This window comes from Mya arenaria, chromosome 8 (assembly GCF_026914265.1).
Source record: "Mya arenaria isolate MELC-2E11 chromosome 8, ASM2691426v1".
NCBI lineage: Eukaryota > Metazoa > Mollusca > Bivalvia > Myida > Myidae > Mya > Mya arenaria.
The window spans coordinates 18,113,236-18,139,549 of record NC_069129.1 but is presented as its reverse complement, the minus strand read 5'-3'; the positions used below and the strand labels follow the sequence as shown (position 1 = coordinate 18,139,549).

General features: G+C 34.2%; 1 protein-coding gene and 1 long non-coding RNA gene across 4 annotated transcripts; one reads left to right on the top strand and one right to left on the bottom strand.

Annotated features, from left to right (window-relative positions):
* The first annotated feature begins 506 nt into the window (after window positions 1–506).
* LOC128243122 (uncharacterized) lies at window positions 507–25,028 on the top strand. Of its 2 annotated transcripts, XM_052960678.1 has the most exons (3): window positions 507–742; window positions 18,753–19,585; window positions 19,678–25,028. In XM_052960678.1, exons 1-3 carry the CDS (start codon window positions 543–545, stop codon window positions 24,366–24,368), a joined length of 5,724 nt encoding a protein of 1,907 aa, XP_052816638.1. In that variant the 5' UTR covers window positions 507–542; the 3' UTR covers window positions 24,369–25,028. The 2 variants fall into 2 exon arrangements, with proteins under 2 accessions (XP_052816638.1, XP_052816639.1); XM_052960679.1 differs by lacking the exon at window positions 18,753–19,585.
* LOC128243123 (uncharacterized) lies at window positions 7,092–17,623 on the bottom strand. 2 transcript variants are annotated; one of them, XR_008262770.1, is made up of 5 exons: window positions 17,413–17,623; window positions 11,491–11,634; window positions 9,272–9,382; window positions 8,175–8,251; window positions 7,092–7,190 (listed from the first exon to the last, which is right to left on the bottom strand). It is a non-coding gene; the product is annotated as an uncharacterized LOC128243123 (long non-coding RNA). The 2 variants fall into 2 exon arrangements; XR_008262769.1 differs by lacking the exon at window positions 17,413–17,623 and having other exon boundaries at window positions 11,491–11,676.
* Window positions 25,029–26,314: the final 1,286 nt, after the last annotated feature.

The window sequence follows — 26,314 nt, the reverse complement described above, 5'->3', positions numbered from 1 at the left end:
CTGAGTATATGATATAATATTATAGTACTGTTCACTAAATCATTTAATGCCAACTTTAATACCTTAGACATGGACCCCGTTTGAAATAAGCTTTTGTACTTGTGCAAATCTTTACGGGTTATCCTGTGCAATGTCATTTATTATGTTAAACTTTATTTGGTAAAACTTTATTTGGCAATAAATTAGATAGCTTTATCATAAACACCAGAAGTAATACTTGTTTTAGTAGATCTAGTATGATGTAGTTCATGTTAAACTTTCTGTGATATAACTTATTAGGACTCTAAATATCATGCAAATACAATATGTGATATATCTTATATTGATGTAAAATGTACTGTTATTGACATAATGCACGAATAAAACTACTACTTCTACTATAATGCATTTTTGTCCGTAATGGAGCAGACAACCGACCGCAGTCAACAATTCCAAGGTTTACTTTACGGTAAATTTCCTGGCTGTATAGAGTCCAATTGTCAGTGCGTAAGTTTGTATAGATTTGAACGTCGACCATAGATATAACGTCGACTTGCTGGATCATGGAGTGTGATTTCTGGGCAAACGAAGAAGTGTATAATTACTTAGTTTGCAAATATGCAATCAATAGATGTGAACACATGTTGGAATGTTACACTAAAACAAAATTGGAAGACATGCATGGCAAAATAAATAACGACCTTGCCAGCATTCCAGCATGTACACAACAGTGCAGTGAAAATGATGGCGGTCAAACGTCAAAGTAAGTGGATTTTAAAGAATTAAAATACCTAGATTATATTTTGAATAGTGTGTAACCATTGTGCATGAATATTTAGCAAGTATACAATTATATTAAGTCTACTTTCGATTTCACTTGAGCGTTTTCGGATGCGGTATTTTGTCCGGATACCCTCGTGAAACACGACACACCTTAGGACCCTATATATATATATATATATATATATATATCTACTTAGGGCATTAAGGAGACCGTATGTATTTTACGGCATTAAGGAGACAATTTGTATATTTTTTGTTTTATACTTTATTTTGCTTTTTTGTTGATAATTTAGTATTGAAATGATCCTTTATTATGTGTACAAGATTTAGGCTTCTTAAATTAATTAACAAAAAATATACGTAATTTGCGGTCTCCTTAATAATTTGTAAGTATGTTGCAGGTTTTAAGGGGACCGGTATATATGTCGAAGGGTTTATGGAGACCAGTGTATATACAATATTATTTTTGAGGCATTAAGGGGACCATCCATATTTTATGGCATTAGGGGGACAAATTATATATATCTTACTTTTGACAGTGAAGGCTCCCGTAACCTTAAGAGACAACTTTGTAATAGTATTTTTTATATAATTGTGTGTAATAAATCCACAAACATTGACCGGTCGAAACGGGAGGACTGCAAATTTCATAGGATATTCATCAGAAATCTTTTACAGACCATCTCATTCATTAAATGAAATTCAGCTTCAGTCACTTGGTATGTGTACCGTTTGATCAAGAAAAAATATAATGGCCAGGGGCGGATCCAGGAATTGTCGTTAGAAGGGGGCGTTACTAAGGGGCGTTTGCAGGAGGATTGAGGGTTACTCAATCAAGAAATTTTTAACAATTTGTAGTCGGAAATGATGCATTATGTGCGTATTTATTTTCTTCTCATATATTGACACAAAAAGTAAACTTGGACGATTTTAAAGGCAGCGCACGCCGATTGCGCCCCATTCTCAATCCGCTAGTGAATGGTGACTTAATATTTGATATATTATGGTTAAATAGAACTTTCAGTTGAATTATATAGAAACTGTAAATTCTAAATACAAGTTCTGTGCTTGTAAAAACAATAAAAGTTTTGTCTGCACAGGAATGTGTCTGTTAACGCTTGAACAGTTAGCTCATGATTAAAGAACATTGTTCATTGGGTTCATTGTGACCCATGGAAGTTTTTTTTATTAAATTCCAACTTCCCCTTAAATTTTACTTGCCTAAAACTTTAACCTAAGTCAATCAGGGGCCATAACTTGTATTATGGAGTTATGTAACCTCATTGGCTGATGGTTCTGAACAATTGTGTGAAGTATTAAGTCAATTGAATGAAGGGTATAGAACGCCTTAACCAATAGGCTACGGAGACGGTTTTAATGCATGTACTCAATTGCAGATTCAGGGGGGGGGGGGGTCGGTCCCAGCGCGCGCGCCGTCCCCCACCCCTTTGAATCGTCCGTTTACAATACGTTCTATTCCTCGTATAGTCAATATCGGGAAAAAATACAATATTAAGATAAAAATGCACTATTTCGGACTATAAATTAGGGGAGTCTAACCCCCACCCCGGTCCAACATTTTAAGCCATTCAATTTCTGTTCTGAGGGAGGGGAGGATGTGGAAAGATTAAGCCCATGAGTTTCACGTACCCCTTCTTAAGTCAATTCCTGGATCTGCCACTGATATCTGTAATCAGATTTGTTGTTTCATAATGTTATAGTTCCTTTAAACAGTTTAAACCTTTTATGGCATCAAAATAAACAGACGCATGTTCAGTAAAAACATACTCTGTATACAACGTTCTCGTACTCCAGAGCGATGATGCTATGCATTATATTTACCATCATCTGACTGACTGAGTAACTGCCAAAACTTTTCCGTTTAAAGAGACTCTCTCATGTTTTGGCACCAAACATATTTTTCCTCGTAATGCATCTAAAAACACTTACATGTATATTTATTTTACTCCTTGGTACTGAAATTGCAGAAATAATAGTAACCAGGTTGATTTTCTTTTATACTTCAATTGCATTTTTAAAAAACAGATTAAAGTATTAAAAATTAATCTTGTTCAAGTTGGGAGCAAGCACATGGGGGTGCAGATAACACATAGAATAAAAAACGGATCGCTTATCCACTCGCCCACAGGGACTCATACTAAGGTGTTGAATATTTTAACCTTAATGGAAGTTATTGGTTTATCACGTGATTATGTCAATCAACTGATTGTGCAACAGCCTTTTGTTGAATCGGGTTAGTAACGCATGTCAAAATTTTGGACTTCAAAGACTATATTTTAGCACATATCAACATTTATTGAAGGGTTTCAGCCATCAATAGCTTGGCTTTAACACTTCGTTTGATTCGCCATACTTTATTTCGTAATAACAATCTATAAAATCCAAGTAAAAGATGCATTTTCAAAACACTTAACGCTTCGCTTATATTCACTCAAAAACTCATGTTCGAAAGATTTAAAAAAAAGTATGTCATAATCATATGCTCTTTAGCGGCTGAGTTTCTTAATATTTAAATCTCTTATAAATTTGCCAAATAAAATTCAACATGGGTAAACAATTATAACAAATAACGTATTTTATGTATTGCAACATATTTATAAAAAGATAAAGTCAATTGAATCAAATGACCATTTTCAATGTACTTTCTTTCTCGCGGAAAGTGGACATTTCATCTTACTCCAACAAGTGTGGGGTATGGTTGATTCTCTTCGTGACTGAAATCAACTTTTTTAAACACTTGGTGCATTTCAAATCTAGTCCATATAAACAGCCCCTTCAGATTCTTTGACGATTGCATTTCCATGGGAGATCACTGCGTATGATAAACATACAAGTGTTGTTTAGCCACACTGTGGTTTCAATTATGTCAGGGGCGTAGCTACCCCTCTATTCATGTGAATTCATGTGCTGGGGGGTTCAGGGGCGTGCCCCCTCAGAAAATTTTGAAAACCATGGTGCAATCTAGTGCATTATTTAGTACTGGAAAATAACCAGTTTTAGATTCATGTAGTCAAGTTCGCATACTGCAACTTTGGTTGATTTTTTTTGTCAGAATCATGTGGATTCAGCCGCGTATTCACGTATAGGCGGCTACACGCCTGTATGATGTGCATATGAATGTATAATTTGGTTTAAATGATGCATCCTTAATGTAACACCTCCTTGCTGCTACACCAATAGAAACTTCATGGGATGTTATTAGGGATGTTATTAGTAAAAGAACTAGCACTGACGTTCCCATTTTTGTCTGAGTCATTTAAATAACAGATAATAAATTACAAGGTAAACAAATTTGTTTTGACTTCTTTAATGAATTATATAAACACATTGTACAAAGATATCATGACATATTTTAAACAATAAGTATGGTTGTCAATTAAACAGTATGCTAGCTTTAAAGATTTAGGCAAACCATTGGAATTTTACGGCGTTCTTAAAAGGTGTATTTAAAGCTGCAATCTCACCGATTGATCGTTTTGACTACCGGTACTCTTTTATTGTTTGTCAATAAATGGAGTATTTTTTGCAGAAATGTCTAGACCCAATTTTAAGTGATATAAGACTGCTGAAAAAAGATCAGATTGCAGTTCATCATATTTATGTTAAAAAATGATGTTTTATGACTAAAAGTATTACGAACAATGACTAAAAGCATTACAAACAATTTAATGTAAATTAATTTTTCGGCAGTTTTACCAAACATTTTTGATTGGTTCTATTGTGAATTATCTAATATGACTGAATTAAAGGAATGATAACCAAATCAGCCGATTTTGAGACAATTTTGTGTCTAAACTGACAATCTGTAAGAGTGCAGCTTTAAGTTTTGATCTAAAGCTTCATATACACATTGTTATATTGTCAATAACTGTTTAAAAGGTCTCATGTACTAAATAAGATAATAATTTTCATAATATCTAAAATTGATTAAAATAAATAAAGTACCATTATACCTATTTCTTAATAGTGCCGTTTCTCATCTGACAATATCATTCAAAGCCATCATTTCAACTATTAATTTATTTTTAACTTTCAACTTTTCTATAGCATATGCAACAAAATATACCAAAAATACAAGCCATGAACAATATGATTGTTCAACTTGCATTATCTTTGACCTTTTGATATGACCATTTTCCAGTTTTGTTTATTTGTAAGTTGTGCCCTGAAGAATAAAGTATGACTGTATGAATCAAAAACAAGCAATAAAAACACTAAAAATATACCCCAATCCCTGTAATTTCTAATACAGTAGTAAAATCAAGAAATTAAACATTTAGAGCTGCACTCTCACAGATATACCGTTTCCACAACTTTTTTTGTCTTCGAATGAGCAAGTTTTTGCGTAATTATCTGCAAACCAATGATAAAAGATTGCTGACAAAAGATCAGATCGCAGATTTCATATTTCCGTTCGAAAATTAATGTTACGGTTTAAGAAAAGTGCATAAAAAATATCAATGTTTTAACTTAAATAGAAAAATCTGGGATTTAATTTTTCGCAAAAATTGGATGGTTCCAATCCAAGACATAAAATGAAAAAAGTTGTCAAAACATCCAAAGTGTGAGAGTGCAGCTTTAACGTTTGAAAGTAACTCTGTTTGCCTCGTGCCCCTAAACAGGGTTTAATTATATTATATGCCCAGTGGGCTTGTCCCTGTATATTTGATTGTATGATTGCAGTAATGGATACTGGTCTAATTATCTTCTGACAATTTTTCACCAATTTTAAAGAATGAGAAAACATATTAAGCTCATATAACGCTGTACAATTTAATCTCATTCATAAGGTTGAGAAAAATTCCCTAAAAATATTAATTGTGGAGACATATCTTATTTAAATACATACAGGAAATGGCGACATCATTTACCCTTTAGTATGAAAAAGGCAGTTTCCTGATATTTGAATAGCGGTTTTTTACTTAAGCATCTCAATTCATAGTATGTATGAAGTTTCAAAGGAAACCAAATCATTGTAACGATTGTTTTCAAAATAGATTCACACTCTTGATAAACTTCTTTTCCTAGTTTCAACTTTTGAGACTTTTTGATGAGCCTGCACTTTCCCCCTCTTATGCAGTGGCTTCAAGCAATAAAGCTACCAGCTCAAGTTGCACAGCTGGTGAACAAGACTGCTGATAGTCGGCAAACTGCACACTTGATGCCATAATAAATCATGTCCATCGACTTCCAGAATGAAGAAATGACAGCAGCACAGAATTGATTTCAATTGGACCTCTGTACTTTCATCACCTTGTTGTAGTCAAAGACTATGTCTTAGTGTGCAGTGCGGGATCTTGAGAAGCTTTCTGCTCGTCTGATGAAGTAAGTTTGGCAGAGTGTGACACTCCTATCTACTCATATGGCTAGACACCTGTGATCTATGTCTTCTTGTGTGTGCCCAACCATCACCTGAAGAGAATTTAGAGGAAGTTAGTGCTTGATAACAAGTCAATGTGACAAAACAAGGTCTTTCATTTATGCCACCAAGAACTAGTATTCCAAGTTTCATAACTCGTATGTTAACTCAAAGCAATTGAGCAGAAACTGTTTGGTAATTAATTTTAAGTCACTGCTTCCACTTATACTGCAAGTAATATTGAACGTGAACCGACTGACCCAAATGCAATTCTAAATAATTTTTATGTGCAGAAACCTTAATCCTATTGACACAAAAGTAATCCAATTGTATGTCTTCACAAAACATTCTACAACAATATTTGTCAATTTAACTCCAAGATTGATTATTGTTTTTAGTCAGACAAACACAGAGATGGCCCTATATCACTCACTTGATTTGAGAAAGGATTCTAACTTAGTTATTGTTTGGACACTTACTGAACACTTTTGGTCTGACTTTATAATGCAGCTGGTGAAAATATTAAAAGTCCCTTAATAATGGGCTTACAAAAACATAAAAAAATGTATTTGTTTAAAAAATTACAAAGGGCCATAACTCTTACAATATTTAAGTTTGTATTGAGCAGAATAAAAGGCTTTGCCTAAAATACAACCTTAAAACTATATTTACAAGTAAAACAAAAAAATCTACAAATATGTTTTTAGTATCTGGTTTTTGAGAGTGAATGATCAGAAGAAAACATCACACATTCACAATCATATTAAATAATAATTTAGTTTTTTTAAAATTATATTATATTTCAAAAACACTGCAAAAGACAAGACACTTACGTTTCAATTTCTTGATTTAATACAGTGATGATTATCATACTTATGAAGGGAGATGGGTCTTACACTCTAACCAGTGCAACTTGCATGTTCTTAGTCGCTCAGTTATTACCTTTTTTCTTAAAATTCTCCTCTTGATCTGAGCCACGCCAAAATGATGGGAGATGCTTTTGTTTTTCCATCAGAATGTATAGCACCTCTGTGTTTCTGTTTGTCTCCTGAAATAGTAAAAGTTTATTAATAATAATAACAATAATAATAATCAGTGACTTTTATTGAAATTATTTTCACCGATTGTGCCTTGCACATTGGGGAACAAAGTTGACTTCTGAGAAGAAGATTTTTCCATATAGACATATAGCAAAAAATAGCTCCGCACCCTGGAGCAATGTTTTTTATAAATCAATATCCAGTGAAGAAAATTCATGCAGGTTATTGAAACATATTTTGCTTCAAATAAAGACTTTTAACAAAGATAACTTAACTAGCTCTTCATCATATTAAATAAAAATTAACACAGTCTATGCCACACACGGAGCCCCGCATTTGATCTTTTACCAAAGTTTGATTGAGAGTTTAGTTTCACAGGTCTATTAAAGCTGCACTCTCACAGATTAAACATTTTGAAAAAGGTTATATTTTTTATCTTAGAATGAACCAATGTATGCGAAAATGATGACAAAAAAATGTCTTTGAATTCCCGTCAAACATGTCCGAACCAAATTCAAACTATGGATAATCACTGTCATTCACGATGAAATTCAGCACTTCTTGCCCAGTATATATACCCTTACTTTAAGCAGAAGGCAAATTAATACAAACACATTTGTACGAAATTTAATCAAACTTTAAATGGTAGTAGGATTGTCATTTGTTCACGTAATTTTCAAGAATCAGGAAGTGGGGAACATTATAAAGCCATTTAACAATACAAACAAGACGATTTTCTATTGAATGTACAATAGTAGTACCGGGGTATTATGCAAATAGTAATTATCTCAAGAAAAGGACATCAAGACCAGTTCATTTACCAGTAGCATCTGACAGTCAATAATGGTTCTGAGTTTAAAGAGCATAATTTTCATTTTATTGTTTGTTTAATCATTGTATATTTAACACCAGTTGTGAAGAAGGAGTTATCATTATATAAGATTATATTATCTGGCAGTGGTTGAAAATGTAAAGTGAGACCAGTTTTTTACCTGTTATTGAACAAACTGTTATGTTGGCAGGACTGTCCTCCTCAGCAATGCAAGAACAGCAATGACTGGCTGGCACTCTGTAAAATGGCGATTAAAACATTTTGTCCAATTAAAACTGTCCCTTTCTAAACAATCCATCAGCAATATATATAAATGAGCTGCGCCATGTGGAAATGTATCTTGGGAAGTTTCCATTCCATGTAATGATGTCATAAAGATGAGCAGAAGACATTACTTACTATGCAGTAAAAGTTCTTACTTTAACAGTAAAGATATCTTTTTTTGAGAAAATTTATCAAAGTGAGCTCTTTTATGTCATGTTTCTAAGTCTTGTACACATCTATGTTACATATATAAATAATAAACAGGAATAAAATGAGGAGTTGTGTACACACTTATTCCTCCTTATGTACTGTGTAACTCATGAAAAACAATCCATAATTCTAGTAAATCTCTAGAATTCCCTTACTTTTCTCGCTGTACAAAAATGAATGAGGAGTTGCAAACAAGCAGGGCCATAAAACTTTTGCTATTTAAACTGTACCGCAACAGCAATTTAAAGACAGTGATACTCATTGATGGAAAAGGCACTTAGACAGCTACATTTTCTGAGAAATGGAGATCAGACTAAATTCTCCAGAGATAATTTATAGATTTATTTGATATAAAGAACATGTTACAGTGTTTGTGTTAAACTTGTTACTTATCCCTGATTTAACACAATCATTACCTTCAAAATGGTGATAAAATAAAAACAAATATACCTTATTAAACACTGTTTACTATCACATCTGTACCCCCCCCCCCCCTTCTTACATACTTAAGCGGCTGTTACCAAAGTAAAGAATGAAAGGTCCACAAGGCCAATTATAAACCATGAACCATGAGAATCCTGTTTACTAATTTGATTTTAAATCACCCAAAAGGCTTTCTACACATAATGGTTCCTTAATTTAAATCTAGTCTCCAAAGGTGTCACAGTTGTGATTTCATTGAAAAACTTGAGATACGTTATTCAAAAAAATGACGAAAGGAAAGCTTAAACGCAGAAGTCTGGCTGGGTATAAGAGCCTGGAAATAAATACGCAAAAGCTCACCATGCTGCTAAGGAGTCTTATATAATTCCCGGCCCCAGTTCAGCTGGAGATGTTGATTCCACACGGCTGGAAAACCGGCCCGGTGCACCCAAGCTTCACCATCGGCAGTATCTGCAAGAGGAGGGTGTAAATCTGGGAAAACGCATTTATAATCAATTTGCGAAAGTTCTTATCCGTCATAAGTAGTGAACATGTATGTGGCTTATAGAAAATCTGAAATTAAGTTTAATGAAGGAGACAAAGTTCGGTCTGGGATCTAAACCTGGATTTTGATGCTGAAATTGTAAGGGCCGAATTCAGAACATCCACTCTCACTCACACTCCAACCACATTCCCGTAAGGGACACTCAAATGATCACTTGAGTGGAATATGGGGAGTGACACTCAAGTGATCTGTTCGTATTCACACGCCTCGCTAACACTCCACTTCATCAAGTGAGCAATACAGTATATAATTATACACGTATGTTTACATGATCATATCGGATTATCTGTTTGACTATGGTGATGTTTACATTATACATTGTAAACATATGTTTATTTGAGATTCGAGTACCTTATTGTTAGTTATGGCAACAAACAAATGATAAAAAGTGTTATTCTGAAACTGAAATTTACATTTTAAAACAATTGGTTAATAAAAATAAACGTTCTGGGTTGTAAATAACTGTTGCAAAATACGTTTAAATGCATGTTTTCTGTTGTCGTTGTTGTTGCTGTTTTAAATAAGTAGCCGTTTTCCATTGTATCACATAATTTAAATATGTATTCATATATAATCTTGCTTTTGTATTCTACATAAAGCGGTCTTGGGCGTTTGAAAATAATATATGGAAGTTGAAAAAATGGAAGTTGAAAAAATAGCAGATGGATAGAATTAGCGAATGAATCTACTTCTAATGGGGAAATAACACCTCGGAGTGAAAAACAACTCAAGAAATGTAGGGGAAAATGGATGAAGATGACGATAATAATAATAATAATAATAATAATGATGATGTTGATGATGATATGGTGGTGTTGGTGGTGCTGCTGGTGGTGGTGGTGCTGCTGCTGATGATGATGATGATGAAAATAATAATTATAATAATAATAATATTAATAATAATAGTAATAATAATCAAGCTGAATGTAGGCTGGAAAATACATATCAATTCCCTTACCACGCTATGAAATGGTCAAGTTAGCGGCCTGGCGGCCTAGCCGCCTCATGTGACTAGCGGCCTAAAATTGTTTCCTATTCCAAAGCATTTTATATGAGTTCTTTTCTAAAACAATGATAAATTAAATGTCCTTTTCATAAATCAACATCCTTTAGCGAATATCAGCATTTCCCCCTGGGCTGCTGGATTGAGTTTTGGGGATTTTTAGGCCGCTAGGCCACCAGGCCCCAAGTTCACGCCGCAAGACCGCTCAAGCGTGATGTATTTTGCATAGGAATACAATTATTTTAGCATTGTTTTAGAAGAAAACTCATATAAAAATGCTCTGAAGTAGAAAACAATTTAAGGCCGCTAATGTACGACTAAAAACATTGATTTATCATATTTCCCATTTAAACCATTGAACCTTGAAATAGATAACAAATTTAGGCCGCTAGTCCGCCAACCTCACGCTGCTAGGCCGCTAACTTCATGCCACTAGGATGCTAACTTCACGTACCTTTAGCTGCCTGTCTTTGCAGCCATTGATGAATTGCAAACATCAACATTGCTGGGGGTTCAAGATCATTGCGAAACAAAACAAATATATGATAGGCGCATCCTTTTGAATTTGTTTTGTTTATAGATGGCCACGTTATTGAATGAACATGTACTTCAATGGATTATCCCGGTCTCTTAAATATTGTCTGGGAACGAGCATGTCCCTTATTTGTTCCAAATATTTGATATATTTCATCTTTTCTACTTGCCATGTACTTTTTTCACATACACTCATTCAATTCCTATTCACAACCAGTCCTCGAGGGCGGTTCAAGTGGCCTAGCGGAGCACTCACAAATGTCCCACTCACGCAAAACACTTGAGTCTCACTCACACTTATGAATACGGATATACCTTTCACTCGAAAATATCTCGACCGTTATGTGATTACAGAGGATTAACTCATTGAGTGTGAGTGAGAGTGATTGTTCTGAATTCGGCCCTATGTTTTGTTCAAATGAAGTATAAACTTACAGTGAGTACAGAGATATCTTGAAGTCCAGATTTATCGCTTACCTGAAGTTCGTAGGGCTACAATTGAGAGCTTTTCTGTAAATTGCAGGAACTGTCCCCATGAGCCTATTGTCTGTTAGGGGAATGGTGGCTTAGGTGATTGGTGGTACCACTCTGCATTTCTTATCCACACAAAACACAGTGTATCTGAAAATGACAGAGAATGGCCATGCACTTATGAAAGCTATGCTAGAAATACGCCGTTATGAGTGTATCAGATGACATTTCCACACAGAAATTGTGAGGCCTCCAATACAGCAGTACTGACATCAATGATGAAAACTTATATATCTGTCATGGAGCTATGCTGGTTTTGTGGCGTCAAAACCACTGCAACTGGGCAATTCACTAGAAACATCTTTTCAGAAAAAAGAAACAACCAATACTGGGTAGCCTTTGTCACCCAGTGAACACCCAGAGCATCTAGTTACTTTGAGCATCTATTTACTTAGAAGTAGCCACATTAAGATCTCAAATTAACAAAAAAGTGTATCCGTAAGCTTTCAAATACTGAACGAAGTGCAACTTTGAGCGGGGCTGCGAGCAAATATTGTCAAGGGCAGAAATCTCGCAGAAGTTTGAAAAAGATTATGCAAAGCTCTAGCTTGATGATTTTGGCCCAATTTCAAATTGTTACTCAGTAACACGGCGGCGTAAATTTAATCTAACATCAATATAGTTACACAGGAAAATAAGAAATAGCTTTAAACTCTCTAACATTCATGGCAGAGTGTCTGATGACGGTCCAGTATGCCAACCAGGACGGAGAATATGTGAAGCATGCACATACACACCTTTACAGCCCAAAATTTGGTTATGGTTTCACAGTTATTCATTTACACAAACTCACAATCAATCAATCAATCAATCAATCAATGCACACCCACCTGGAAAGGTGCGACATCCTTTGGAAGAGATGAATCTTGCAGTCTGGTAGACGGTTGCTGACTTAACTTTATTGTCCCAAGCAGCAACTGCAATTAGATAAACATGTTGATGTTCGCACTAAAACAAAGCTTAGTATTGAGTAAAATTAAACATGCAGCCTGTTGGCTGGGGTAACATATCTAAATCCCCAAATGGATGATCTGATCCCAGCCAACAGATCAGCGAAACACGAATTGTATTGTGTGTCCAGGAGGGGGGGGGGGGGTCCCAATGATATCTTGACGCAACTAACCATAGCCGCCTTGCGTTTTTGTTCACAAAGCCGGCACACACAGTTCATTCTCAGTTTGCATATTGTGTTGTGTTGTGAAAAGTTCCAGCTTTCCATGACACTCGCAATAAACCTATCCATGAATTAAAACAAATTCACAAATAACTACCAGGTAATTATGGAAATATAAATGTCATTTTTTACTTGATTGATAAATACAACTTATATTGCAGTCAAACTGGATAAAATATCAGAAAAATGTGTCCTGTTCCAAAAAGTGTGTTTTGAAGTTGCAGACAATAGTCCAAAGACCAAGAATTTAAGTGTTTAGACAGGGGCAGGCAAATGTCAAAATTTTAAACTTTAAATAAAACTAAAATTGTACAAACCTTATAAATATAAATCATGTGTACACTTGAAAATACATACAAGGATACAATGTACACATAATCAAACGCTACCTGAGAGAATCATTTTTTTCAAAAACTACTTGAAGGGGTACTGTGACCCGCAAGCATTTCGTTGTGGGCGGACACCTTTAAACCTCTTTCCCGCACATTAATTAAACACATCTTATGTTTTGTCAGTGCCGGTTTTGATGACCAGTATAAATCTAAAAGCAGTTTTTCTGCCAATGTTTACCCAAATGATTTGGATGAATGCTTAACAAGAAAGTGCAGTGTACACAATCAAATAAAGTATTTAGTGTTCCAGAAATAATGAGCAATCTGAAATCTGACCCCTTACATTCCTTAAATATTCACAAAGAGTTAAGTTCAAATTTAAGCAACAAAAATCACATTCAAGCAGAATAATTTCAAGCAAAAATGAGCAAGAAAATAGAAACCAACTGAATTGTATTTTCAAATGTTCCATCCGTGTTTGTTTGTTATCTTTTTATGATTCAAATGGTAAAAAATGGTGCAAATGTGAGAAGTTCTGAAGAAGAAAACTGATATTTTAATAGAAATAGTGATGAAATCACTGACATTATGTTTACTTAGCATCTAAAGCAACAGACCAACCAGACCTACCAGTATGCTAATCTATATTTAACTGCTAAATTTTAAAAACCCTAAACATACAGATAAGATCTGTGGCGCAGTTGTTTACATTGTGTGATTAAAATGCATATATTTTTGTTGGTGATTAGTTTAAATCCAAGATTTGTTTTCAGAAGATCAGCAATAATGTTTTTTCTTTGTCTCAATGAAAAATGTAATGTTCAAGTTCATAAGCGCTGTTTTATCTGAGAATTTCCCTTGGTGTGAACTGCTTACTGTGTCCAAGTTATCCAAGCTGGATCTAAGACATTACTACAACTGTTGTGAGTTCAATTTACCAAAAGAATACCTTTGGAATACACAATTATCTATAAAAATGGCAGAGCAAATTGCCCATGTTCAACACACAACAATATTTGAACTCCTGACGTCCAGCACCGCTGTCAGATTATCTAATCCAACCACTATGCCATTGCATGCTCTTTACTGAACGAAAGATAAATGAATACTCACAATTTTGAACAGTATTTTTTTGGTCACAGATAGCAACCTTTTAACCCCACTTAAACCTGTCTTCCCTATTTGGCAAACAGAGAATTTTTAGAAAATTTGTTATCTGATGATCCTGTAAATTTTGTGTGGATAGACTAAATACTGTTCGAATTTAGCAAATCAAAACTAACATTTTGGGTTTATTCAGTGTAGACCCTAAAATATCAATTTTGATTTATAAGTATGTAGGTTTGTTCAAAAGCTCAGTACAGTTTACTTTACATGTTAAGTTATCCAATTTCTGTAAATAAATGTTACTAAACTTGACTTTAAAATACTGTAGGGGGGGGGGGGTGTCGTAAAGTTAAGAAAAAATCCAAATAATGCAACAGTCAATTGCAGCATGGGCCCCCAAGGTCCTGCTAATAGCAGGGACTTTGACTTTCGGTCCAGCCAATCCCAGGTAAAATTCCCGCTCTGCACAGACAAACAGCTGGTAAAAGCCTTGTCAAATGAATTATGGTCATTTCGTAACCGCTCATTGTTGGTCATTTCGTAACCATTGTGTTAGTCAATTCGTAACCGTTAAGAAATCGAATGGTCATATCTTAACCGTTGACTCCTATAATTATGAGGAAATAATTTAATACCATTTGAATTAACAAAATTAAAGTTTACTGTAAGTATAAAACATAAAAATAACAACATAAACAAAGTTAAATCTAGTAGTTGTATTCCTTCTTTATTCCTAATAGTGTAGTGCGATTTGCCAATAAACTCTGAAACTAAGACAAATAGAAACATTCACACTAGCTATTTTTTTATGTTGCGAAGGAAATATTATAAGTAGGCTGAATATTAAATGTAATAATTTTTTAATTCATAGATGTTCTACCATTGAGAGGAATTGTGACCTTAAGCCAATATTTTTTAAATATAAAGACCATATAACTTTAGAATTTCATTTTTTTTAAATTGCATAGAAGTATTGTAAAATGTAGTGAGTTTGCTGAATGAGAGTATGCGCTTTTTATATGCTTATTGTATTAAAAATGTGCCGATATGTTTAATTTTGTATCTTGTTATTGGAAATTAATACATTGGAAACTCACTAAACCGGACAAGGTCCGGACTGGGCAAAATTTTCGGTTTAGTGAGGATTCCGGTTTAGTGGGGATTCGATGTACGGAGTAAGTTTACTCAATATATTAACTGAGTTAACCTTTAAAGGCTTTTGTCCTCTAGGGACAGTTCAATTCTCCGACGTTTAGACGGAGGTTGAGACATGATTAAAGCACTTGCAAAAGTGATAAGCATAATTAAACATTTCTGCGTTTTTATAACCATCTTTTTTCCAAGTCTTGAAATAAAACAACTCTCGTAATTTAATGCTTGTTTAGTATGTTTGATAGTTTAATTAAAGCACCGCTCTAATTTGATTCAATCATAGAAGTCTTTAGATAAAACAACCATTCAAAATGATCACTAAAAAACCGTTTCTAGTTCTTTATTTTCTGCAACAAACATATAAATGTTTTAATCAATTTTCTTTTCACAAATTTGATTATCGTTTGATTATCGCGCGACAGTCAATCCACAGCGCAATCATCATTATCGATTATCGTGTTAACACAACATCACAGGTGTAATATTTAACGACGTACCGGCTGTCAAAACAAAGTGACACTTGATTCGCGAATTCCTAATACACAGAATTATTTTGACATGTTTGAACAAAACGTCCGGTTTTGTGAGGTAAAATTACGTTGACAACTAACAAATTTTCTCGGAATTCCGGGGTTCCAGTTTTGTAGGGATTTTTTTACATTGAAAATAGAAGGGGAAAACCGGGACTCTGATAAAATTCCAGTATCCCGAGGATTCCGGTTTTGTGGAGATCCGGTTTAGTGAGTTTCCACTGTACCATAACTAATAATTTTAGGCTGTTTTTTGTCGGTTTCGGATATAAAGTATGCAGAATATGGATTAATTGAGAAAAGAACAGAACAAAATTTTGTTCGTTTTAAACAAATATAGTCAATGAAATAGGTCAAGAATGATCATTTATGTAAACGTCATTTTACTCAAAAATACATCGCGATCAGTCTTAAATTATTGTTTATAAGTACGGTAAGCAAAATGTAAGAAAATAATTAACATATTTTGGTAGTATAACAAATCATTTCTAATTAAGCATGATATATATATCTAATAACTATTGAGTAACATAAATTATTGGCTTGTTACTAGTGAGAATTTGAGTAATGTCTCCCAATTGGTGTCTTGGTTGCTGTGCCATATACATCCAGGTTCGAACAATGCACTTAACGAGGTGCTAAGAGTACTATTTATCAATTTGTTAAATGGTGGTTACTATATGAGCAATTGATTTCTTGACGGTTACGAATTGACTAACAAAATGGTTACGAAATAACCAAGATTCAGCAGTTACGAAATGGTAAGGTTACGAAATGACCAGATCCCCGTCAAATGCCCCTGGGGACATCCTAGGTTAGGCCCATTCCCTGTTTTCAGCGCAAAAACAATAACACCGCATTCACTCAGCACTGCCGGTCCACCTGGAACGTAAAAACATGGCCCATTTCCCCTGCTATCCCTGGTATAAACAAGACCTGCCTGGGGGCCATGGTTACAATTGACTGGTGCATAATTGTGGCAGAATAAGGGAAATATTGTATTGTTGCATTTATTATCAAATATGAGAACTTAAGACACATGCAAAAAGCCACAATACGAATTGGTGATAGTGTTCGTTCTGTTCTGCTATTCAAAGTAGTCATTCTAAAATGCCGTCCAGGCTTTTTTTTTAAATGATGGTTAGCCTGGACTCCAGGCTAACCATCATTAAAAAAAGCCTGGACGGCATTTTAGAATGACTACTATTCAAAGGTGATGAGAATGACTAATGACATGACATTGACAAACAAAATGTAAGGCATTTGTATCATTTCGTCTTTTATTTATTAAAATCTGAGATGTTAAGGGAACAAATCCCTTTTTAGATTGGAACATACCAAATAATAATAAGCGACGAGGTAGTGGTAAACCAAGTTTGCTAGAAATCAATCGAGTTTCTCCGAAATACAAGCAAAAATTACACCGGATGTTGATACTAGTGATTTAGTTTCGGATGAACAAAATCCGGATAAATCATTTGCTTTTCATCCAAAGGGTGGACGATTTATACTACTGTACAAAAGTCATAAAAATAAACGAAAAAAACGTTGAATATGTATTTTAAACACTTACCAAGTTACCATTCTCTTTCCGTAAGAGATGAACGCCATACTGCATAATTGCACGGAGATGGTACCACGGAGATACCCGAAAATTTCCGTTATATTCCGGAAAGTTAAATTTCTGTATACTTGAAAATTTGGATGCTGATGGTACACGAAATATCGAATTTCCTTATTTCTGTTTTTTATGGAATGAAACTTCGGGATAATATACAATAGGCTTTAAATAAAGTAAAACAAATAAAAAATGCTTAGTATATAGCTATTTTTCACCAAAATTATGATTTTTTCCCTGGTCGCCTTAATAGCTATTTTTATGGATACACAAATATACACACACAAAAGTTTAAGAATATTTTTTTTAATATTAAAAGATAATAGGATTTAAAACAATGAAATTATCTCGTAAATAAACATTCAAGTTTATCAACTTACTGTCAATGGACATTTTTATTGACATTTGATACATCAAATCTGGACTGAAAATATTAAGGAGACCAATTTTTGTCGCCTTAATCCAGCGGTCCCCATAATGCCTAGATTAATATATATATGGTCACCTTAATATCTGTAGTAGATATATATATATATATATATATATATATATATATATATATATATATATATATATATATATATATATATATTTACAAGTTTTTCATAGGTCTATGATCATGCTCTCCGATCAATTATTTAACCAATTGGACCTTTTACATATCAAGACAGACACTGACCAGTGTTGTAATGAAACACTATCGCAGAAATTATGCAGTTTATAAAATTGGTTTTAAAATATGAATCGTTTTGGGAACTTTACAATCCTGAGTTCGAAAACGTTTTCTTGACCAGACTGTTGGTAATCAAAATATAAATCACAATTCCTGTCAGTTTTAATGAGAACAAAATGCACATAATATATTCATGATAACTTGTTGTTTATCAAATGTAACAATTTATTCACTAATTACAGTGGTGGTACATTTTTGCTTATATAAGCGAGTTTTGAGTGTTGATGAAAGAAAAATAAAGCAAACTAACAAAACCTATGACATCCAATTAATCTTAAAGCAATTGGAAGTCACACTGTATAAAAGTACGTATTGTAATCAGCCGTATTCAATAAAAAATATTATCCTTATCAAACATGCTTGGGTGATGCAATTTATTCGATTGGCCAGTTAATTTTACAGGCCAAATAAAACACTGAGATTCTACTCATCAATTCAAGTTAAATCTAAGTTGTTTTTTGGCAGCAACATGCGCAAACATGTGCATAAATCAAGACTCATTTAAATGCAATATGTATAAATTTATGGTGTATGTTTCTTTATATTATTGTTTCGTATATAGGTGGTGCGATCATTGCATTGAGTGGAAGAAACTCCTGGATACCTACAAAAGGCAGAAAAGTCAAATTAACACTCAAAGAACAAAATCATGGTTATGGTCGACATCGTATGAAGAAATCATCGACATTTTCTTGCCTGTGAACTGGACAGGGTCTTTCAATATCTCTGATATTTCCTGCATGTGTCACCTCTGGAAAAACTGCAAAATGTTCGACATAGCAGAAAACACCATGCAGCGTTTAATGAAGGTCAGAAATGAATACTTTGCACACAGTAGTGAAGTTACCCTTACCATTGATAAAAAAATGGAAGTGTTCGATGTTTTATTCGACCTTGTTGCAGAAAAAGATATGCAGGCTTACCTTGACATAAACAAATGCAGACGAGAACTGAAAGAAATTCAAGATAAAGAATACGTCCCTGTTTTAGAAGCTATCAATGAGTTGAAAAAGGAAATAAGAAATAATAATGCCGAATCAAAAGAAAATAGACAAGAGTTTAATCAAGCCTTTCAACGGTTGTTGGACAAAACCGATGAGAAACAGGTTGCTACAAAAGAGACATGGATTTTGCAGAAAGAATTTCAAAATGATTTAGAGGCACATATACAAGAATGTAATCAAGCCTTTAAGCGTTTGTTAGAAAAAACAGATGAGATAAATGTTGCTACAAAAGAGACTTTCTACAGTTTAAGGCAGAATTACAAATGTGTATGCGCGATTCTACTGTTTGCTGGTTTGGCTATTCTGTTTTCTTTGAAACCTTTTCCATCCCTGCACGACTCTGGAAGTGATCTGTTGCCAAACATCAAAATAGGCCCTAAGCATAACAGAGGTAAGATACATAACAGAGGTAAGATTTGATTTGTCGAGACATTGTTCTATCTATACTTTACTGTTTTGCTTTCAAAACATTATTTTTTTCAGGCTGTTTATCAGAGCAGTACACGTTCCCATTTCCCCAGGACCTACCATTGCTTAATTTCCTTGGACATCACCGGAAGCTAGTAGGTCGGGAATGGTTGTTTCGAGAACTAGAAGATAGTGTGCTGAAAAATGACAACTTGCGGGGAGTAATGTTTCTTGCAAATATTGGATACGGAAAATCGGCTATTATACGACATCTTCTTTGTGCTGGTGAAGGAGAAAAGGGATATGAGCTAAGACAACACGTCAAGGCATTTCACGTTTGTAAGTTCGATATTCGAAGTACACGGCTTCCATCTAGATTTGTACGTAGGCTTATTGGCTTTTTGGCTACAGCTAGTGCGGAATACGGCTCAATTATAGAGTATCTAGGCAACAATTCGTTATTTTATGACCAAAGTGCTTGCGAGTCTGATATAAAGGCATGTTTTGACCTAGCAGTTACTCAGCCTTTACAACAAATAACAGGCGATATGGAACCTGTATTATTTGCAATAGACGCCCTAGATGAATGCTATGACAGTAATAAGGAAACTAATCCGATTATGGATATTCTACAATCACGACTTTCAAAATTGCCCAAATGGTTTAAGGTTGTAATAACGGCTAGAAATGGAACCATTTCAGCCTGGTTTAAACAACACGTGCTTCTGCAAAACCTTCAGTTTTCTGACAGTAATAATACTGCCGATATCAAGGAATTTATTAGTGAAAGCAATATAACAAATACTGCAAAGGAAGCATTATATCAAAGCAAAGGAAATTTCCTATATGTTAACAAACTTCTTGAAAACAAAGACAGTATCGAAAACTACAAAGATCTTCCCCAAAGTCTTGAGGAAATATACGAGGAAAACTTCAGTCGACACTTCGGTACAACGGAACGTTATTTTGATACGGCCAAACGTATCCTTGAAATCGTTTGTGCATCGATGTGTTCTTTAAAAGTTCCTCAAATTATGCAAGTACTGGGCGTTAACAACGATAGTTATAATTCATTCAACGAAGTTTTTGAAAAACTGTTTACGTTTTGTTTGACTGAGACTGACATAGGCATCGTATTTGTTCACCAATCAATTTATTCCTGGGTAATAAGTGACCGTAATGAAAATTACAAAATATCTGTCACAAGAGGACATGAAATGATAGCAAAATATATGCTATCTGCATCATACAGTGAAAAAACACAAATCAATATTGTCAAATTAGCTATGCATGTGGAGTCTTCTGGAAATGATATACTTAAAAAAAAGTTTTATTCCCTACAAATTGAAAATGTTCACCATCTTTTGCATCATGCAATCAAAAACACTTCTTCAGTTGAGGTTCTCCGAATGGTGTTTCATCATGTTAAGCATGAAGACCATGTAGATTCTAGTGGAGCAACGCCTTTATTTTTAGCAGCGATGGAGGGGCAGGTTGAACAACTCCGTTTTCTTGTTTTGAAAGGTGCAAACATATTCTTCAGATACAACGAAATTTCGTATTGTCAGCAAACATTATCAGCAGCCTTGAAACTTACGCTTTCCATTAAACAATCTACTTTTTGGGGTTATGGATTACTACACATTGCCGCAAGATTTAACAGTACTGGCGTGGTCAAGTTTTTGCTACAGAAAATGACCGTCAATCACTTGAATTTAAAAAGTGCTACTGGACAGACAGCCCTGGACATTGCTTGTGAATATGGATTTTATGATATAGTTGTTGATTTACACACATCGGGGGCAGACCTTTCCAAATGTATGTCTTATGCTTCGAGGGGAAACCACTTACATATAGTAAAGTATCTGCATCGCCAAGGACATACTGTAAGTTGTGTTTCATTAGAAGATGGCAACATTGCCCTTACTCAATTGATGAATTTGTCACACTGTGTTAAATCTTTTACAGGCTCAGGTTTTAACACATTTGATCTATGGCATCAAGTTTTGAGGTACAATCCCTTGCATGAAGCTATCAAGTTTGAATCAAACGATGTAGGTCTGTACTTAGTAAAACATTTTCCACATTTACTAAGTTGCAAAACGTCTTATGGATTAACGCCATTTTTGATGACAATTTATTACAAGAATTTCGATTTAATAAGAGTCATGGTAAAAGGACATAATTCAGATCGCTGTGGAAATATGTCGACATATTTACCAGAAGCCCATGAATATTGCCCAAGTGGAGGCAATTTTGCTCATCTGATTGCTCTAACTGGAAAAGGAGATATTGTCAGATTTTTTATAAGCGACCTTAATCAAACTAAAGGTTGGGATCTTCCAGACGATATGGGCATATACCCAGTACATTATGCTGCTTCTAAAGACAATTACTATTTTCTTGAAAACGTTAATGTTTTGGCATTAAATGTTTCCGCAAAAACAAAAAACGGTTCAACAGCATTTCATCTAGCTGCACTTCATAAATCTAGACGAAGTTTTATTGTTCTTAAAATGCACTCAAACAGTTTAATAATAAATGTTAAAGATTCATATGATCGGAACTGTTTTCACTATCTGTTTTTGTTGCCAAATTGTGAATCAACGGACGAAAGAGACAGGGTGCATTTTAACATAAGGCATTTTATTGAAGTTATGAACAATGTACCAGTGGATGACACTGATATACTCGGTCGGAACATTTTTCATTACGCGCTTTTAAATGGTTATCACGATGAATTTGAAACAATGAAGACTAATATGGATACCAACATGCTACTTAAAATGTTGAGTCATGCTGACATTTCTGGAATGACCGCTGTCGAATATATGGTGAGAAACGTTCAAAGAAGTAAAGTCATTAAAAAGATTATTACCTTGGACTCTGTTGCTATTACTATTGAAGATGCTAAGTCGTTTTTTTCGAAAGTTTATGGTATTGAGCCTTGGGAAAGCACCGTTGTTGGACTTTTGTATTTCGAAAAACACAAGTTTATATATCCAGTCATTAAAAGATCGCTTTTGAAATGGTTAAGCACTGTGGTTTGCAAATCTCCTTATATCTTACACACTCTTCTCAAATTATATCCAAAGCTTGTATCAAGGAAAACTTTGATAGAGAGCATTATGCATGGAATGTCTTTAGCGTCATGGAATGGATTTGAGAGGGTTATACCATGGTCTATTTATTCTCTTTCACTGCACAGAGTTGACTTTCTTCTTGGATGTGAAAAGCCTCTGACAAAATCGCCTGTTAATTTTATGCTGCAGCAGTTTTATACTAACGATCTACAAATATTTCAAAACATAGTTTCACACGAAAAACGAAGTTGTCTTGATCAAAAAGGGTTTTCCATGATGGATTACGCATTGATTGGGGGTAATATCGGAGTTGCGAGATATCTATTAAACGGTGGATATCATCTTTCAAAAAATGGCGCAATATCTATAAAAGAACGGATTATAAATACAATTAAAGAGTCGCAATATTCTAAGTACTATCCATTAGCCGAATATGAACAGATTTGTAGCAATGCCGATCAAATCAACTGCACAGACATGTTTCTCAGAAAATTCATAGCAATTCACAGAGACAAACTGCTTTTTACAGATTTTTGCGAAGATAAAAAGCAGACCCTTTCCCTTATTCACACTTTTGCAATTAACGGAATGTATAAAACAAACACGATTTTATTTCGACTTTTTGGAAAGAAACTTTTGGAATGTAAAACTTCGCATATGTTTACTCCTTTATACTTTTCAAAATTATTTTCAAAAGACCGACTGACAAAATTCTTAAAAAAACTTAAAGTTAAGAACACTTTACCAGATACATCTGAAGAGACAATGTTAGTTTTTAACCTTGTAAAGCGTTTTCCGTTTACAAATGTTGACGATCCATTGTTTTGTCTTCAGTTTATGAGGCGGAAACATGTTCGTTATAATTTACGACATGTCCGAAAACATTTCGATTGTCTGAATACAAAAATGAATAAAAGTGACCTTGTGTTTGCATGCACATATAAGCCGTTGTATTGGGTATATGCCTATTTCATACAATATGTGTCGGTTTTAAAGAAAATCGATGCTCTATATCAAGGTTATTTGATGAACAACCACAAATGTTTTTCGAAACTAACTTTTGATCGGTTTTCGAAATCTACAATAGAGCTTCAGAGTTGGGACGCCATTCCACAGCCTATTATCAGTCACTTGAAAAAACATAGATGTTCACGTCAATTAGTCAAACGCATAAATTCTTTACCAAGAAAACAACTTCTAAACTGCTCCAAAAAGTCGCCAGCCCTATCTGTATATAAAAATCTAATCGAGAACCTCATTGTTCGTTCTTTAGATAAACTTGATGACATATTTACCTATTTGCATATTACGCACTTATTGATAAAATATAACAGGTTATCGGATAGGGTTTTTACCATGCAAAGGCTGAACATTCCTTCACATTTGCGGAGGGAATTGTTTTTGACAGTTTACTCGAACAGATATTCAATGATGACATCTGATATATTTTCAAAAACAAGGCAATTTATGTTGCAAGTAGAACGTACGATTGCATATAAGGAAATAAAAGCAACAGGTCCATTAATAACTGATGTGGACTCATGTATGGACGATATGTATCAGATTCTTACCAACGAGAAAAGACGCAAAGAAAAAATATTCCAATTAAACCATGAAGACAAAAATAAAGTTTGCTCTTTAGCTGGGTACGTCAATGAGATTTTGCTTCGTAGGGTATCTTAATTCGGATGTCATTGCAGCTAATAATTGCTATAATGTCATTTTACTAGAAGTTGCAATTGTTATGAATACAATTTGTACAACTATAAACTGAGATTTTGGTCACATGTGTAATATATTGTTGTTTATTGGCTTGTGTTCTCGTGTTGAACGCTGTATATATAATTACCTACATTGAACGTTGTACAATTATGTTACATATAAATGTGTTTTGTGTATGTGTTTTAGGTCATATAAGTAGTGGTATATACTTTGACATGTTTAAATTGTTCCCTACCCGTCGTACGTCGTCAACATGCTAGAATCCACATTTTCTATCTAGTCTTCCTTTAGTCTGTAATATCCGATTATAGGTCATGTTTGATATTATATATGGTCACTAGGTCAAATACTAGAGCAAAAATGTTAATTCCATATATCCAAGATTCCTGACCCAACTGTATAGACCTACAAAATCTTCCATTAAAACCCCCCAGAAAAAAAAAACCATGCCAAACCCAAAAGTGGGTCACTAAATCCAAATTCGAAAATGTCTGCCACTCCAGAGGCCACAATTTCAATAATTGTAAATGAAGCGTAGATAAAATCTTAATGAGTTTTAGTTTAAGTTTGAATAGAGTTCATGGTTGGTATAGGTAAGTCAAGAGGTCAAATATTTGAAAACTATGTTCAACTTTTGTTTCATGCAAATTGATCACAATGTTTGTCTTTATTCAATCTAGATCAAGCTAAAACATGACATGAGATATGTAGGTCAAACTTGTTTCCACATGTCTTGTTTCTACTCAAAGAGTTTAAACTTTGCGAAACTATGTCAAATGAATTGCTCCGGTAAGTAATTCAGGTTCATTTAGGCATTTTTGTTTTATGTTATATATACTTAAATGTGCGTGTTATTAAAAAACATATATTAAGTTGTTACCAGTTGTAACAATTGCAAATGCTTCAAGGTTAAATGGTTGTTATTTGTGTGCGCGTGCGTGTGTGTGTGTGCGTGTGCGTGTGTGTGTGTGTGTGTGTGTTGCTTTTTACGTGTTGCATGTTTTGAAATTGTATATATGTATTGTATAATGTTCAGTAGGTGCCTTATAAATGCTATTTTTGTTGCAAGATATAATTATGTTATCATATGTTATAGACTCCAGATTTGATTTTATGTAAAAACTATTTAGGATTTATTAGATATGTAATGAATATAAAAAGCTTCCTAACACTCGCTATCTTCTAATATTGTGCATGATAATTTATTCATAATAGTGTTGATTTCATTTGTACATATTTTTTCATTGTCCTATATCAAGAACATACATGAAAAAATAATAAAATATACTTATAACGATGTTATTCTTTATTAGAAGTTCCATCAAGAAACCTACCTGTATTCGTTTAAAAATCGGCTGGAAAGCTTCATTTTGCCAAACAAGGTTAGACTGAAAATCCGATGAAATGATAATGTGTTTGCAAAAGTGAACAACAGCAAATTGTTGAGTTCGAAAGTAAAAAGTAATGAAGTCTTTAACCGAAAATGTTACAACAACAACATGTTCGTTCTTAACCTAATGTGTTCAAACCGTAGTGACTCCTAAAGAAATGGCCCCCAAGGAAAGATGATGGATTTCAATATGTTAAACTCTGATGGTCGTATTTTGAAGGAATATCCTTGAGTTCTCTGTGGCAAAACGTCATCATTCGTCAGCACGTATCTTTTGTTTTGGCGGGACCGGACTCCCTTATGGCTATAATGGCGGGTGTTGGGGGATTTTACATGTGACTTTCTCAAAAACTCGAGTAATCCAATTATAAAATAGTTTTACAACATATTCCTTGGGTGAGTGTTCATTAGGCTGCAATTCGTCACAACAACTACATTATTATTTAATTTCTTAGTGTTTATGGCACCGATTAAGTCTATAATATTACTTTTGCTTTTATTTGCTAGTTTTAACCCC